The 18,890-nt window shown below is 36.9% G+C and overlaps 1 protein-coding gene across 4 annotated transcripts in view; it reads left to right on the forward strand.

Moving 5' to 3' along the window:
• Nucleotides 1–18,890, forward strand: part of ICA1L (islet cell autoantigen 1 like) — a 67,542-nt gene that overhangs the window by 8,297 nt on the left and 40,355 nt on the right. For 2 of the 4 annotated variants that reach the window (XM_032860053.1, XM_032860054.1), the window contains exon 2: nucleotides 1,437–1,588. The exons of 1 other annotated variant lie outside the window; for it this stretch is intronic. In XM_032860053.1, the coding sequence (XP_032715944.1) occupies nucleotides 1,563–1,588 (26 nt within the window). In that variant the 5' untranslated portion in view covers nucleotides 1,437–1,562. Of the gene's footprint in view, nucleotides 1–1,436; nucleotides 1,612–18,890 lie in introns of all 4 variants that reach the window. One more of the 4 variants, XM_032860055.1, reaches the window with a different exon arrangement.

Raw genomic sequence — 18,890 nt, forward strand, 5'->3', positions numbered from 1 at the left:
AACCAACTGAGCCCCCCAAGGAGTCCACCTAGAGGTCTCTTTTCCAGAGTCTATCTTCCTGCTTAAATTAGAGCTGCTTGCTCCTTTTTTTTTCCCTAAGATTTTATTTTTAACTAATCTCTACACCCAACATGGGGCTCAAACTCACAACCCCAAGATCAAGAGTTACATGTGCTACTAACTGAGACAGACATGTGCCCCTGAGCTGCTTTTCTATGCAGCTGTCATCCTGAGCCTTTCCTTTGTTGCTCTTCCAAGTTGGATATTGGTCTTCCGTATTACACTCCTACTTTTGAGGAATCTTTTTCTGACTCCCAATAATTTGTACATAGTCTACTTTTTCTCTTAAAACTTCTAGGATCTTCTTACACCCAGTTTCCTGAAAGTTCACAATGATGCATTTTTGGAATAAATCTCTATTTGGATGGAGATTTAGGTCCTCCAGTTATTTTTCAACCCTCTTGTTAAAATTTTTTTTAAAGATTTTATTTATTTATTTGACAGAGACAGACCACAAGAGAGGGAACACGAGCAGCGGGGAGCTGGAGAAGGAGAAGCAGTCTTTCCCACTGAGCAGGGAGCCTGATGCGGGCTCTGATCCCAGGATGCTGGGATCATGACCTAAGCTGAAGGCAGACGCCCAGGGACTAAGCCACCCAGGCACCCCCTTTTTATTAAATTTTTTAAAAATTTTCAGCTATCCTATCTTTTCCACAAGGGTTCTTTCTTATTCTTTTGAAAACAGATGTATTTATTTATTTGAGAGAGAGGGAAAGAGAGTGTGAGCAGGGGGAGGGACAGAAGGAGAGGGAGAGAATCTCAAGCAGATTCCATGCTGAGCTCAGAGCCCCACTTGGGGCTTAATCTTACAACCCTGAGATCATAACCTGAGCTGAAACCCAAGAGTCAGACACAACCAATTGTGCCACCCAGAGAACCCTTTCTTATTCTTTTATTATTCCTATTTGAGAGTACTAGTTACTCTCAAAGTAACTAATTTGTGTTTTCTTTCTATATTTTCTCAATTACCCACAGCTTTTTTCTTTTTTCTATTTGTTGGTTTGTGTCAGAGGTCTTTCTTACTGAAGACTTCCCTCAGATATCTGTTCATCTTTGGGTTTTCATTTATATTTAAGAGGAAGACTAGCAAAACTAAGCAGAAGCTTTGTATGTATGATTGAGCTTGTTAGTGGCATATTCTGCTCTACAGTGAATAGGCAAAGATTCATCCTTTTATAATGTCCAAATGACATACTCCTTTATTCCGGAGCTTTTAATTCTTTCCAGAGAAAAGATGTTACAGTCTTTTCTAAGGAATGGAAAGGGGTGTGTGTGGGGTGGGGGGATGCTTTGCTACTGGTGAGCAAAGAATGGGAAAATCACTTGACATTCAACAGTTCTGTATGTAGACTTTCACTTTATCATTTTGTTTTTAGGCCGAGTCTTCTGCTGTGTTGTCTTGCCCAAGTCCAGAACGTTCTTGGTTCAATTTCTTCAACCCCCATTGAGTGACACAGATTAGAAAGGGACCTCGGGGTCCAGCCAGCTGTATACAGACTTCAATGAATCCTTCTTCCGCTTCCAAATGGTACGTCTTTCGATATTCTTAAGGTAATTAACTCATTGCTTAATAGCATTCCTCTGTTAAAGCTTAGGGGACAACTTCCTCTCCAAAATGTATTGAAGTCTCTCATCTGCTCTTGTCATTATACCGCCTCTTTTTGTACTTATGAGTTAATGGCTTACATTTTTGTTTTATTCTTTTACTGTTATTTTAGTGGGTTAGGGAAGGGAAAGCAGGTAAGTGCATGGGGTCAATCTGCATTTTTAACAGGGTACCCTGTTTTTTAATACTCTGTTTTTAATAACCTCTTCCAGGTTATTTCTTAACTTGAGCTTTAAAGTTAAGTCAGTTAGATAAATGAGTCTCGTGTTTTAAAAATTTACATCCTAGGGCGCCTGGGTGGCTCAGTCTGTTAAGCGTCTGCCTTCAGCTCAGGTCATGATCCCAGGGTCCTGGGATTGAGTCCCACATCGGACTCCTGGCTCCATGGGGAGCCTGCTTCTCCCTTCCCCTCTGCCTGCTACTCTGCTTGCTTTTATTTTCTTTCTTTGTCAAATAAATAAATGAAATTTTAAAAAAATTAAAAATGTATATCCTATGTATTTTTGTTTATTTAGAAGCTATATGTAATAGCTTCTCAGCCTTTTGGCTAAGATCAAGTATATTTATAGGTTGTATGTAATAATTAAAAGAATGTCCTATACTTGCATTCAACTTTATTTTTCTTTAAGTAAAGTCTGTGCTTAATGTGGGGCTTGAACTCACAACCCTGAGATCAAGAGTTGCATGCTCTACCAAATGAGCCAGCCAGGCACCCCACAACTTTATATTTTTCAAAGCAATTTTGCTTATGTTATCCCATTTGATCCTCATAATATGAGAGGCTCTGCACTTGGGAAGGTTGGGCATAGCAAAGGACTGGAAATATGCAGTGAAGTTGGAAATATTCTTAAGTTTCATAGGAGATTAGCTCTAATATCTTTTTAACATAAAAATTTAGTTTTTGATACTTTAAATTATTAAAAAGATTTGAAATCTTGTTTTTCAGCCATTCTTTCAAAAATAAAACTTCTTCTGTAGTTTACTTCCTTTTCTTTAACTTACTAAGATTAAAAAAAAAAAATTTTTTTTAAGTAATCTCCACACCCAGTGTGGAGCTTGAACTCATGACTTTGAGATCAAGTCATATGCTTCACTGACAGCGAGGTGCCCCTTTAGTTACTATTATTTCTTATGTTTTAATTAAAAAAGTTTGTTTAAGTAATCTCTACACCCAATATGGGTCTTGAACTCATGACCCTGAGATCAAGAGTCACACTCCCTACTGACTGAGCCAGCCAGAGCCTCTCTTAATATATTGTTTATAGTTTGAATGGTCTTAATGACCCCATTAATATTTTTCAAGTTTTGTTTTCCAATAATTATTTTAAATGCTCTTTTCTGTTCTTTATGAAATGATATGATTGAAGTGATATAAATAAGTTATATTTCTATAGTAAATTCTTTTTTTTTTTTTTAAGTTTTTTATTTATTTACTTGACAGAGATCACAGGCAGGCAGAGAGAGAGGGGGAAGCAGGCTCCCCACTGAGCAGAGAGCCCAATGCGGGGCTTGATTCCAGGACTCTGGGATCATGACCCGAGCTGAAGGCAGAGGCTTTAACCCACTGAGCCACCCAGGCGCCCCTCTATAGTAAATTCTTTTTTTTTTTTCTTTCTTTCTTTTTTTTTTTTTTAAAGATTTTATTTATTTATTTGACAGACAGAGATCACAAGTAGGCAGAGAGCCAGGCAGAGAGAGAGAAGGAAGCAGGCTCCCCGCTGAGCAGAGAGCCCGATGCGGGGCTCGATCCCAGGACCCTGAGATCATGACCTGAGCCGAAGGCAGAGGCTTAACCCACTGAGCCACCCAGGCGCCCCTCTATAGTAAATTCTTAAGCAGAAAGTCTGATAAGTAGATAATTATCTTGAAGCATTACTTTTGGAAAAAATGAGCTGTGATCTGTTTTTTTTTTTTTAACTTCTTTACAGACTAAAATTACACTGACTACCGAAATTATAGACTATTTCTATAAAAATAAATTTTATTGTAACTAGAAATTCAAATGTAGTTTGCGATCAGAACTTGATTTTGTTAATATCTTTCTCTCTTGTTTTCATTCTTATAAGCAACACCAATTTTTATGTGCCTAGCTAGTTCCTGAAAACCTATGGGTTTTTCAAAGTGGGTTACCTGAAAATTAGGAACTAAATATTGTATATTTCACTTAACTCACTATAAGGCAGGAGACATCTTGAATAAAATTTTTCCCACCTTCAAAATGGAAAAGAACTCTGCTTGTGGAGTCAGAAGACCTGGATATGTGTTAAGTATCAAGATGTTCTTTTGAGAAATTTCCCTCAATTTCACAGAGCCTCAGTGATCTCTATAAAACTGGAATAATGAAATCTAACATTTGTAGCTTTTGGAGTTATTATAAGGATCAAAGGTGATGAAATGTGTGACAATTTAAAAAATTGTCAAGAGTTCTACAAGTGTAATTATTATTTTAGTATGTAGTAATACTAAGATTATCAGAAACACCTAGATATAGGTATCATAAGCCTCCCCTAAGACTTTACCTTTTGTATAATTTTGAATTCTTTTAGAAAAATGATTAAGCTCAAATAAATGTAATCTTTTAAAAAATCTAGATTTAAGGGGCACCTGGGTGACTCAGTCGGTTGAGCTTCTGCCTTCAGCTCAGCTCATGATCTCAGAGTCCTGAGAAAAATCCCACATTGGGCCCCCTGGTCAGCAAGGGTCTGCTTTTCCCTCTCTCTCTGTGTTCTCCCTCTCTCTTTCTCTCAAGTAAATAAATAAAAATCTTTTTTAAAATTATTAAGCTCTAGTCATTTTATAAGAATATTTGGTTACGGGGTGCCTGGGTGGCTCATTTGGTAAGTGTCTGCCTTCAGCTCAGGTTGTGTCGTGAACCCAGGGTCCTGGGATCAAGTCCCTCATTGGGCTCGCTGCTGAGGGGGAAGCCTGCTTCTCCCTCTTTCATTCCCCCTGCTTGTGTTCTCTCTTTTGCTGTGTCTCTCTTGATCAAATAAATAAATAAAATCTTAAAACAGAACAAAACAAAAATGTATTTAAATAAGAATATTTGGTCAAGATGGTAACCTCTCTGTGGGCAGCCTACCTGCTTAGTACAGGATCTCTGTGTCTGTGATTGAATGGTAAGTATTGGCTTCTATTTTAGATAAACACAGCTCTATATTTATTCTAACTGAATTTTCTCAGATCAGTGCCTTATTGATGTTAATGATTGGAGTGCCAAGTTGTAGGACCTAGAATAAAGCCAGCATTTAATATACATACGAAAGTGACTCCCATAGGAGACTGCTTAGAAATTTCAGCTAATTAAGTTCTACACTAATTCTAGTGTCCATTGTATTTATTAATCTTATTTTTAAAAAGATTTTATTTATTTGAGAAAGAGATCACATGTGGGGATTGAGGGGGAGAGCAGGAGGCAAGGGAGAAGCAGACTCCCCACTGAGCAGGGAGCCTGACAGACCCAAGTAGGGCTTGAGCCCAGGACCAGGAAATCATGACCTGAGCCAAAGGAAGACGCTTAACTGACTAAGTCACCCAGGTGTCCCTTTTGTATTTATTAATTTCAATTACTCTAGTCCTGTAATGCTTCTGGTATCTCAGTAACCAAACTATGTTTGGCTAAACAATAGTTAATTTGTGTATTTGAAAAGATTCATGTTTATAACTTTTACACAATTTTAGTCAAATATTGAAGCTGATGCCCTATATAGAATATATTCTTTAGGGCAGTTTCAGGGCAGATTCTCAATCTGTGAATGGATAGTCTTTCATATCTGTGGTCCTTAATAATCTTTTTTAAAAAAAGATTTTATTTATTTATTTGATAGAGAATGAGAGAGAGAGAGAGAGAGATCATGATGAGGGGAGGGTCAGAGGGAGAAGCAGATTCCCCACCAAGCACAGAGACTGATGTGGGACTTGATCCCGGGACTCCAGGATCATGACCTGATTTGAAGGCAGTTGCTTAACCAACTGAGCCACCCAACGTCCCTGTAGTCCCTAATAATTTTAATGGGCTTCAGTTTATCTCCATCCATGAAAGGGGGCAAATAAACTTAATCTACTCATTGGCCAAAACTAAAACCATTCCCAAATTAATGGACAGTTGATGAAAGATTAGTCAGGTAGTATCTTTAAAAATTATATATTTTATATATATATATATATATATATATATATATTTATATATATATATAAATATATATATTTATATATATATATATATAAAACATATATATAATGTATGTGTACATATATGTGTGTATACATATACATACATGCATATGAACAAAGATAGACATTGTCTTATTACAAACAGTAAAGCTTAAAGAGACTTATGATTCCTTATAATTTTGAGAATCATGGTCTAGGTCAGGGGTTTGTAAACTTTTTTTTTTTTTTTTGTAAAAGGCCATATAGTCAGTAAGTACAGCTTTGTGGACCATGCAATCTGGTGGATCTACTTATCTCTGCTGTTGTAGCAAAAAAGCATCTCAGAACTAATTTTTCTCTGCAGACCAGTTTTCCAGTCAGCTTATCCCTGACTTGAGTTGAGATGTGTTCTTGGTTAAGCAGATCATTTGTGCACAAAGCACATTCTTCAGAGATGAGTTAGATTATATTGGTAAACTTGAGATCTTTTTATTAAGTTGAACCATCTGAAATTGCTCATTTTGTAGGTCAAAAATGGTCTAATGTTACCAAGTTCATATTGATCAGTCACCTTATTAATGAAAATTTTAATAAGCACATACAGTCTATTGCTAATGTACTGGTGAATGATTTTGTAACAAATGAGTATAAATAATACTCTAATCCCTTTGCAGCACTGCTGAGTGAGAGAATTAATGTCAGCTTTTCACTCTGACTCTGTATAGAATGTGTTTTCTGTATGTAATTGTTCTGTACTCTTAGTTGTGAAAAGGTTTTTATAAGCCTTCTATTATTCTCTCATTTTATAGACATCTCCATCCCTTTTGAACCAAAATAGCTAAACTAGATAACCTCTGAAGTTCTTTTTAATTTCTTTTAGTTATGTGATTTAAATATCTATTATATAAAGAACACATTTCTCATTAACCTGTATCATTCATATCATAGTGAATCCATAGCACAATAGCAAGAACCTCGTCCGAATTTGATTCACCTTCCTCGAACCCTCTCTAAATTTTACCACCTTTCTGCTTTCTTTTTTGAAGGTCTCATCAGTTCTCACTGTTTAACTGTCTTTTTTTAGCTAACTCCCAAATCACCATTTTTTTTCTTTTTCTTTTTCTTTTTTTTTTTTTTTTTTTTGGTGGGGAAGGGGCAGAGGGAGAGAAAGAATCTTTTTAAAATTTTTTTATTAATATATAATGTACTATTTGTTTCGGGGGTACAGGTCTGTGAATCATCAGTCTTATACAGTTCACAGCACACACCCTCCCCAATGTCCATCACCCAGCCACCCCATCCTTCCCACTCCCTCCCCTCCAGCAACCCTCAGTTTGTTTCCTGAGATTAAGAGTCTTGTGGTTTGTCTGAGAGGGAGAGAGAATCTTAAGCAGGCTCCATGTCCGGTGCAGACTCTGCCATGGGGCTCAGTCTCACAACCCTGAGATCATGACCTAAGCCAAAATTAAGAATCAGACACTTAACCAACTGAGCCACCCACGTGTCCCACAAATCACCATTTCTAATCTGAGCACCAATAAAATTTAAAATGAGAAAGTATAAAATAATGCTTCTTAAATACCAACAATATCTGTTTTAAGTGCTTTACATGTATTTTCACATTTAATTCTTATACCAATCTATTTACTTCATTATTTCTGTTTTACTGATGAGAAAATAAAGGTCAGAGAAATTAATGTAACTCACACAAGGTCCCACAGCTAGACGTAGTAGAGTTACTAGGTTCAAACCTAGGCAGTCCGACTAGAGACCCAAGCTTGAAATAATCTTTATCACTACAGTTGTAATTGCTTTTAGCTATTTCTGTGAACTCAGATACCACTTACCATTTCAAACTCAGAATTTCACACATCAGATGCATAATGTTCCCATTTCTTCTAAACCTCCTTATTTTTCAGGGGCAAAACTGTTAAGTCATTACTAACCAAATTCTGTAGATTCTTCCTTCACATCTGTTCTTATGGTAATATCCTTGGTCCCGATTCTTATTAGATTATGTCTGGAATGTGGAAAGATTGTTATGAACTATCTAACTTTCTGCTGCTCAAAAACATTTATTGGCCCACATTACCTATTAAATAAAATATAGAGACCTCTACAACCTATCACCTACCTACATTTTCCTTCTTCAGCCTGTTTTTGAAATGACATTTCCTTGTCTCATGCTGTTAAGATCAATGTATTTCTTCAATATTTCACTTGTGGACCTAGAACACCTGAATTCTAATCTTTCTATTATTAGTAGGTGTGAGATTGTTGGCAAGAGAAGGGAATAGGAGTTTCCTTGTAAATAATGTATATGTGATATTAATACATAGTCTTTGTAATAACTTTTACCTTCTCAGACTTCTTTTTTTTTTTTTAAGATTATTTATTTATTTGACAGAGAAATCACAAGTAGGCAGAGAGGCAGACAGAAGGCAGAGGGGTGGGGGAAAGCAGGCTCCCTGCTGAGCAGAGAGCCCAATGCGGTGCTGGATCCCAGGATCCTGAGATCATGACCTGAGCAGAAGGCAGAGGCTTAACTCACTGAGCCACCCAGGCACCCTCAGACTTCTTTTATACACTTACTAATTCATAAGTAAAATTGTATAAAAGTATAACTACTTAATGTGTACTTTAACAATGAATGAATGCAATGACTCTCACCTTTGGACAAGGGCTTGCTAGTACTACCTAATAATAATGATAAATAAAAGCGAAAAAGACAAAGCCAAAAAGATATAAATGGGCTTGATAATCAAGTAAACATTTTTCAAAATAATAATAGTTACACAAAAGCTAGTTTTACATGTTAATTATAGTAAATTTGGAAACTACAGAAAATTTCCACTCTTTATCCCACTGTAGAGAAAAAATTAGTTGACATTTTGGACTGTTTCATATCATTAGTTGAAATCATTAACAAACTCTGATTCTTTGAGGAAATGCTGATTGTGTTTGTAATAAAAGTTATGGCTTGGGAGCCAGAGTAATCAGGAGTACTACATTAATATTAAACAGCAAACTTGTCTAATGTATTTTCTTAATTGCATCAAGCAATTATGTTATATTTAGTCAAAAGTCTTTACAGATTATTTTTCTCAAGGGATTTTAGTACTTTCATCAGTCTGCATATTACCATCAGTCTGTTTTGCTTCCTTTTTAGTGATGTCACAGTAATGAGATGTTAAAGTGAGTATAGAACTACCTCTAAAGAGAATATTGATTTGTTCTATTTTAAGATTTGTACTCCAAATCCAAGAAATAGCTAAAACATTTAAATATTATATGGTGCAAAGAGGAATAAATGTTCTATATGATGACTGTGTTCAAGTAAAAAAAAATTGTACTCTTACTGGAAATAAAGGAGATTTCTAGTTAAGACGGCATAGTAACATTTGCTCTCAACTCACGGTAATTAGAAAAGAAATTTAGAAGCAAACCCAAAAAGACGTATCTTGCCGAGATAATAAGATAAGCATAAACCAAACAAAGTGGAAAAATAAAGTAGCAAATGGGGCTGAAACAGATGTACTGAGCTATCAATATAGAAATAGTCTCTGGTATCTAGGAGGTCAGTTTCTGCAGGTTGGTAGAAATTAAGTGTTTCCCATACACCATTCCTTCAAACCTGATTAGATCAATGGTATTTCAGATATCACTATAACAGGGGCCCTAAAACAACAGTATAAGATTCTGTGGAAGTAGGAACCCTGAAGGTGAATGAAAAACAACTGAATAGCCACTAGTAAGGAGAAATAACCACAGAGGGAAGAAGGAAAAAATTAAAGATTCTGTACTCAAAGTGAGCCTATAAAATTCAACAAAATCAACATTTGGAACATGAATTCATTCCAGGTAAAAATGATTTTGTAAAAGAGTCTTAGAATTCTATATATTTAGGGTGCCAAAGTGAAAAATTATAGGATGGTAACCGTTATAAAGGACAAGAAGAGGAATATGAGGAACCAATTAGAAATCTTGAAAATTACAGAAGAAAATAGTCACTGGATATTAAAAAACAAATCTTAAAGGCTGGGATAAACTCTAGACAAAACAGAAAAGAGAATTCTTGAATTGAAAGATTGTACTGAGGAATTTACCCAAAAAACAGTACAGAAAAACAGACTTCTCATTGACTGCAATAGATGCACTAAGACATGAGGATTCTATCCTCAAAGAATTAAACAATAAAGAATATTATGTAATGGAAACAACAGAACAGATGCATACATAGCAACATATGTAGAACCTAAAAACAAAGGGCTGAGTGAAAAACACCCAAAAAGTCAGAAATCTGCAACACTGTATCATTTTTATATATTAGAATGTGTACATAACTCACTTTACAAGACTTCATTCAAATTAAAAAGTACACATTCAAGCACATTAGAATGATTGTAAGGAGAAACGGAAATGAGGAAGAAGTTAAAGAATCAATATACAAGTAAATGAACAAACAAGAAAATGAGTCTTGCGTGGGTCAATAATAGCTTAAAAAAAAAGAAAAATACAGGAAATTGTTAGTCTAGATTTTTTAAAAAGATTTTATTTATTTGCAAGAGAGATCACAAGTAGGCAGAGAGGCAGGCAGAGAGAGAGGGGGAAGCAGGCTCCCCACTGAGCAGAGAGCCTGAAGTGGGGCTTGATCCCAGGACCCTGAGATCATGACCTGCGCTGAAGACAGAGCCTTAACCCACTGAGCCAACCAGGCACCCCTATGAGTCTAGATTTTTATATTCAAGAAACATGAATGTGGGCACTTGGATGGCTCAGTTGGTTAAGTGCCCAGACACTTGGTTTTCTTTTGGGTCATGATCTTGGGGTCCAGGATCCAGCCCTACCTCAGGCTTCGAGCTCAAAGGGTAGTCTGTTCGAGGATTCTGTCTCTCACCATCTGCCTTTTTTCCTGTGAGCATTCTCTCTCTCAAAAAAAAAAAAAATCTATCTTGAAAAAAAGGAAACATGAATGAAGGCAAAATAGAGTTTCATAGATATCAAGACCAAGCATTTTTTACCACAGGATTCACTAGAAGAACTACTAAAGCAGGGACCTTTTCAAGACCAAAGAAGGAAAGTATAAAAATAAGAAATAATGGTTAGTCATCCTTCTTCCTCTTCCCATATGGGGAAACCTGCCCTAATCCAGGTATCTCTTACTGTTTGACAAATTATTTAGTCCTGATGCTTGGTGAGGACGACCATTTAGCTCTCACACTCAGCTATGTCCACAAACTTTGCCATTGTCAATAACAAAAAATGGAATTTAGGCCTTTAGCAACTACACCTTACAGTATTTGTTTCTTAACTTGTTTAGATGTAATGCAGAGAAAAGGGATGCCATTTATTGGGTCCCCTCAGAGACTCCAACATTTCAGGTTATGAGAACATTGAGAAACAAAAGTATGGAATTTTGTGTAGTAAAATATACAGTAGAATATACAGCAATAAACACAAAATACTTAGGATTAAACAAAAGATGTGCACTGTCTCTGTATTAAAATCTCCAGAGCACTGCTGAGTGAAATTAAAGGAAAAGAAGACCTAAATAAATGGAAATGCATATAATCATTTTGCATTGAAAGACAGTATTGTTAACATGCCAGTCCTCCACAAATACATCTGTAGGTTCCGTGCCACTCTGGTCTAAATTCCAGAGCTTTTTTAATAGTAAAAAAGATAATTCAAAAATGGGCAAAAGACAAACACTTAACATGGAGTATATACAAATGGCTAGTTAACACATGAAAAAGTACTCATCATCCTCAGTCATCAGTAAAATTCACATTAAAACCATAAGGAAATACTTCTACTAGATTAGACTCTACTAGACTAGAATGGATAAAACTAGTAAGACTGCTAACATTAAATGTGAATGAGGATGTGAAACATCTGGGACTCTCATACCTTGCTAATGGGAATGTAAGAAGGCAATTTCTTACAAAGTTAAATATATGCCAATTCTTTGACAGAATCCTTTTCTATGTCTTTATCCAAAGGGGAAAAAAAACAAAAACATTTGTCCACAAGAAGACTTGTATAGCCATGTTCATAGCAGCTTTACTTACAGTAGTAAAAAATGAAGACTTCTTGTTAAATTCACACAATGGATTACTATTCAGCAATTAAAAAAAAAATGCCCTAACTAGAGAAGGAGAAACTGAGGTAAAAAAAATAAAAAACTGTTATTATTTCTTATAGGCTAGGCATTGCCTGAATAAGGATAGAGGGGAATTTTCTGGGGCATTAGAAATATTCTATACCATAATATCCATTTGTCAAAAGTATACAGCCCCAAATTATACACATCAATGTATGTAAATATTACCAAAAAGAGCCACGTATTAATGATGATGATGATAGAATGAGGTGGTAGGTTTAGGTGAAAGTATGAATGATATAAATATGGCAGATTATTGGGGTACCTGGGTGGTGTAGTTGGTTAAGTGTCTGACTCTTGGTCTCGGCTCAGGTCATAATCTTGGGGTCATGGGATTGAGATCCCCCCCCATTATGCACTCAGTATGGGATTTGCTTGGGATTCTCTCTCCTTCTCCCTCAGCCCCTTTCACTCTTGCTCTAAGATGAATAAATCCTTAAAGAAATTAAAAATCTACTTTTAAAAGGGCAGAATGTTAACAATTGAGCTATTTTATTTTTGTCTGCATATGTTGAACTATGACTTTTAAAGAAATTTTTAAAAAAGATTTTATTTATTTTGCAGAGAGAGCACAAGGGGATTGGGAAGGGCAGAGTGAGAAGCAGACTCCCTGTTGAGCAGGGAGTCCAAGGCGGGGTTTGATCCCAGGACCCTGAGATCACGACCTGAACTGAAGGCAGCTGCTTAACCAACTGAGACACTCAGGTGCCCAAACTTTTAAAGAAATTAAGAAAGGAAAAGCTCATATTTACCCCAAAACTTACTAATTCCAGTTATCTTTATTATTTCCTGTGGATCCAAATTACTGTTGTAATTTTCATTCAGCCTGAAGAAATTGTTAACATTTCTGAAAGTCCCCCAGCCATGAATTCTCTCAGTTCTTTATCTGAAAATGTATTTTGCTTTCATTTTTAAAGGATAGTTTTGATAGATACAGATTATGGGCTGATAGTTTTTTTTCTTTCATTCAGTACCCTAAATATATTCCTCCATTGTAGTCTGGTTTTTGTTGTTTTCATTGAGAAACTGCCTGTAATTTGCATTTTTCTTGCCCTGTACATAATATGCCATTTTGCTCTCCTTTTCAGGTAGATTTTTCTCTTTATCTTTGGATTGAAGCAGTTTATTTATGATATGCCTATTTGTAGTTTTTCCTTGTATTTATTGACCTATAAGTTAAAGTTATTTACAAAATCTAGGATGTTTTATTTTTTTCCCCCCATTCTCCATATGATCTCTCCTCTCCTTCTGGGTCTTTTTTTTTCTTCTCTCCATTTCTCAGATTAGGTAATTTTTTATTCATCTTTTTTTTTTTTAAGATTATTTATTTATTTGACAGAGAGAGATCACAAGTAGGCAGAGAGGCAGGCAGAGAGAGAGGGAAGCAGGCTCCCTGCTGAGCAGAGAACCCGATGCAGGGCTTGATCCCAGGACCTTGAGACCATGACCCAAGCCAAAGGCAGAGGCCCAACCCCCTGAGTCACCCAGGTGCCCCAATTTTTTATTCATCTTTAACTTCACTTCTTATCTTCCATCTTTGGTTTGTTCTTACGCCTATCCAATGAGTTTTTAACTGTAGTTATTGAAGTTTGCCACTAGAGACTCTGACTTTTTTCTATTTATTGTGTACATATCCTACATTGTCTTTGTACATATTTATTATAGCTGCTTTAAAGTACTTGTGTGATTAATGTAATATCCAGGAAGTTTTTGGAATTTGTTTTTTTGGCTGCTTTATTCCCCCTCAGTATGGGTCACATTTTTATAGTTCTTTGTGTGTCTAGTGGTTTTTGATTGGTTACTTGGCATTTTATTTATTTATTTATTTAAATTTTAACATCTTATTTATTTATTTATATTTTAAGATCTTATTTATTTATTTTAAAAGATTTATTTATTTATTTATTTGACAGAGATTACAAGTAGGCAGAGAGGCAGGCAGAGAGAGGTGGGGAAGCAGGCTCCCCGCTGAGCAGAGAGCCCGATGTGGGGCTCAATCCAAGGACCCTGATATCATGAACTGAGCCGAAGGCAGAGGCTTTAACCCACTGAGCCACCCAGGCGCCCCAATTATTTATTTATTTATTTGACAGAGAGATCAGAAGTAGGCAGAGAGGCAGACAGAGAGAGAGGAGGAAGCAGACTCCCTGCTGAGCAGAGAGCCCGATGTGGGGCTCAATCCCAGGACCCTGAGCCAAAGTCAGAGGCTTAACCCACTGAACCACCCAGGTCCCTGGTTACTTGGCATTTTAAATGATGAGTTTTAGAGACTCTGGATTCTGTTTTGCTTTTCTGAAGAATAGGTTTTTTTCTAGAAGGCAGATAACTAGGCTGAACTCAAGCTCCAAACTTTCTCCTCTATAGTGGTAGTAGCTTGAATCTTTACTTAATTACTTTAGTTTCCAGCTGTTTTTTGTTTGTTTGTTTTTTCTGCCAGCATCCTTGGAGTCCCTTCCCTCACTTCATGATTAGTTTAGTAATCAGCACAGGTCTTGGGAAGACTTTGTATACAGATTTTAGGGATCATCTCTTTCACTCCCTCTCTTCTAGGATATCCTTCCTAAATTTCTGTGGTTCATCAGCCTTGAACTTGATATCTCAAGCCTATAAGATTTTGCTTTCTGTTCAACCTACCTCCAGTGGCAAGCAGTTTCAGCAGTTCCCTTAGTCAAAAACCACAAATGTGCAAATCTCATCTTTTGAAGATTTAGCCCCCCGGCTACTATCCTCCCCTTGCCAGGAAATGTGTGCTCTCTGCAGTCAGGATAGCTTCTTTACAGAGAGAAAAGGGAGGGCTAAGTTTATTTCTCTCAAGTCTATTCTGGTAAATTACATTTTCTTCTCCAAGAAGGATATAGTGAGGGAGTGGAAAGAGGCAAGGAATATACTATTTGAGCTCTGTCAACATTGAAGTAGAAGCAGGGAAGAGATGTTGTCTTTTAAAACTCCCTGGAATTTTGTTCTCTTAATCGATTTGGCCTAAACTTGCATTCAGCTTAGTAGAAGAAATCAGCAGTTTGTCATACAATTGGACTAACCCTCATGCTAATAATAGTTTGGGAGGAAAACTAATTGGAAGCAGTCAAAAGCAACCAAAAGCAGACAGAAATCGGACAGGAAAGATGAACTGCAAGTTTTCCCTCAAGATTCTTCATGTGTTGGAACAGTATAATGATTATATCAAATCCAATTTGATTCTTTACCAAGATTAAATTCTCTTTCTATTTTCTGTCTCAAGTTATGTCCAGCCATATTATCCAGCATCACATATGAGAGGTTCTGCATTTAAATGGTAACTGACCTGAACTGCCGGGAATCCAGGAGGATATCCAACGCAGAGTATTCAGAGAATGTCTAGAAACAGACCACCTGTCTCAGCTCGGGGATGCCATAAACTGATCCATGACACAATTGGACCACTACTCTTTGAGCAGGGATCCAACAAGTGGCAGATCCAGGTAGACTCCCCTTCCTCCCCTGGTAGGAGTGGCGCAGGAGCATGCCACAGAAATCTGCTGAGTTTGGAGATGCCAAATGGGGTTGTGTGCCAGAGATAGAAATCCTTGGTCAGGGGCACTTGAGTGGCTCAGTGCGGTAAGCCTCTGCCTTTGGCTCAGGTCGTGATCCCGGGTCCTGGAATTGAGCCCTGCATCCAGTTCTCTGCTTGGCGGGGAGCCTGCTTCCCCCCCTACCCCACCTGCCTCTCTGCATACTTGTGATCGCTGTCAAATAAATTAAAAAAAAAAAATCTTAAAAAAAGAAATGCTTGGTCACAGGCTGGGTGAGCATGGAGTGTGGCCAGAGTAAGAAGACAGGAGTGATTGACTGCTTTTCTCTGAGGGTGTACTGAGGAGGCAGACCCCAAGTTCTCAGCTCCTCTGGGGCCAGAAATTAGGAGGCCGCCATTTTCATTCTCATCATCCAAAGCTGTATAGAAAGCTTTCAGGGAACAAAAGGTACCAAGAGCAAACCTAGACTACTTAGCTACCAAGAGCAAACCAGATTACTTAGCCTGGCCCCTGGCAAGGGCAGTGTAGTTCCACCTCCAGCAAAGACATTTAAGAATCAAAGCAACAGGCCCCTCTCCCTGAAGATAAGCAAGAACATCCAGCCAAGACCAAGTTTATCCATAAATGAGAACTGCAAAACTCCAGCGCTAGGGAAATACAGCACATAGAATTCATGACTTTTCCCCCATGATTCTTTAGTCTTTCAAGTTAATTGTTAAAAATTTCTTTTTCTTTTTCTATTTTTTGAATGTTTCTTCTTTCCTTTTCAACCAACATCTTTTCAAATCCTTTTAAAAATCTTTTTAAATTTTCATTTTTACAGTCATATTCTATCCCTTCATTATATTTAACCTTATTTATACACACACACACACACACACACACACACACACACATTTATTTATTTATTTAAAATTTTGGGGTACAGTTTGTTCTAACAGACCAAAAGATAGCCTGAACCTGAACCAAAGTATATGCTTTGTTCTAGTCTCCCACCTGATCACATTCTCCGCTTTTTAAAAAATTTTATTTTCTTTCTTTTTTCAACCAACATTTTATCAATTCCTTTTTAAAAATTTTTTAAAATTTTCATCTTTACAATCGTATTCCATTCCTTCATTGTATTTACCCTTATTTTTGTATATATATACGTTTTTCTTTCTTTAAAATTTTGGGAGGAAGTTTCTTCTAACAGCCCAAAATACACCCAAAATCTAGTGTGTGGCTCTGTTCTATTCACCAGCCTGATCATTTTCTTCTTCTTCCCCCCCACTGACTTACTTCCCCCCAGTTTCAAGTCTTTTCTGATTTGTTTAGTGTATATTTTTCTGGGGTTGTTGTTACCCTTCTAGCATGTTCTCTCATTCATCTATTCTTCTCTGGACAAAATGACAAAACAGAAAAACTCACCTCAAAGCAAAAGAGGCAGTGCCAACTGCCAGGGACCTAATCAATATGGACAGTTAAGATGTCAGAACTAGAGTTCAAAATGACTATTACAAAGACATTAGCTGGGCTTGAAAAAAAGCATAGATGACACTAGAGAATCCCTTCCTGGAGAAACAAAAGAACTAAAATCTAACCAAATCGAAATTAAAAAGGCTATTAATGAGGTGTAATTGAAAATGGAGGCTGTAACTGCTAGGATAAATGAGGCAGAAGAGAGAATTAGTGATATAGAAGACCAAATGATAGAGAATAAAGAAGCTGAGAAAAAGATAAACAACTACTGGGTCATGAGAAGAGAATTCAAGAGATAAGTGATACCATAAGATGTAACAATATTAGAATAAATGGGATCCCAGAAGAAGAGGAAAGAGAGAGAGGGGCAGAAGGTATATTGGAGCAGATTATAACAGAGAACTTCCCTAATTTGGGGAAGGACATAGGCATCAAAATCCAGGAGGCACAATAAAAATAAGTCAACACCCCATCATCTGATAGTACAACTTACAAGTCTCAGAGACAAAGAGAACATCCTGAAAGCAGCTCCGAACAAGAGATCGGTAACCAACAATGGTAGAAACATTAGATTGGCAGCAGACCTATCCACAGAGACCTGGCAAGGCAGAAAGGACTGGCATGATCTATTCAGAGCACTGAATGAGAAAAGTATGCAACCAAGAATACAAACAAAAAAAAAAAAAACAAAAAAACTATATCCAGCTAGGCTGTCATTGAAAATAAAAGGTGAGATAAAAAGCTTCTGGGACAAATAAAAACTAAAATAATTTGCAAACACCAAACCAACCCTACAGGAAGTATTGAAAGGGATCCTCTAAACAAAGAGAGAGCCTAAAAGTAACAGAACAGAAATGAATGGAGACAATATACAGTAACATCACCTTACAGGCAATACAGTGGCACTAAATTCATATCTTTTAGTAGTTACCCGAATGTAAATGTGCTAAATGCCCCAATCAAAAGGCATAGAGTATTGGATTGGATTAAAAAAACAAGACTCATCGATATACTGTCTGCAAGAGACTCATTTTAGACCCAAAGACAACTCCAGGTTGAAAGGGAGGGGGTGAAAAATCATTTACCATGCTAATGGACATCAAAACAAAGCTGGGGTGGCAATCCTTAGACAAGTTAGATTTTAAGCTAAAGACTATATAATACTTAAAGGGTCTACCCAACAAGAAGACCTAAGAGTTTTAAATATCTATGTCCCTAACATGGGAGCAGCTAATTATATAAGCCAATTAATAACAAAATCAGAGAGACATATCAACAATAATAGTAGTGGACTTTAACAGCCCCTCACTGAAATGGACAGATTATTTAAGCAAAAGATCGACAAGGAAATAAAGGCTTTAAATGACGCACTGGACCAGATGGACTTCACAGATACATTCAGAACATTCCATCCCAAAGCAACAGAATGCACATTCTTCTCTAGTGCGCATGGAACACTCTCCAGAATAGATCACATCCTCGGTTACAAATCAGGTCTCAACTGTTACCAAAATATTGGGATCATTCCCTGCGTATTTTTGGACCATAGTGCTTTGAAACTAGAACTTAACCACAAGAGGAAAGTTGGAAAGAACTCAAATACATGGAGGCTAAAGAACATCCAACCCACACCAAGGAAATACAAACAATTATAAGAACATATTAAAAGCAACTATACACCAGCAAATTAGACAATCTGGAAGAAATGGGCTTCATTCCTAGAGACATATAAACTACCAAAATTGAACCAGGAAGAAATAGAAAACCTGAACAGACCCATAACCAGTAAGGAAATTGAAGCAATAATCAAAAGTCTCCCAACAAACAAGAACCCAGGGCCAGATGGCTACCCAGGGGAATTCTACCAAACATTTATTTTTTTTTAAGATTTTATTTATTTATTTGACAGAGATCACAAGTAGAGAGTCAGGCGGGGGGT

Source organism: Lontra canadensis, unplaced genomic scaffold (genome assembly GCF_010015895.1).
Source record: "Lontra canadensis isolate GAN:19392208 unplaced genomic scaffold, GSC_riverotter_1.0 scaffold18, whole genome shotgun sequence".
NCBI lineage: Eukaryota > Metazoa > Chordata > Mammalia > Carnivora > Mustelidae > Lontra > Lontra canadensis.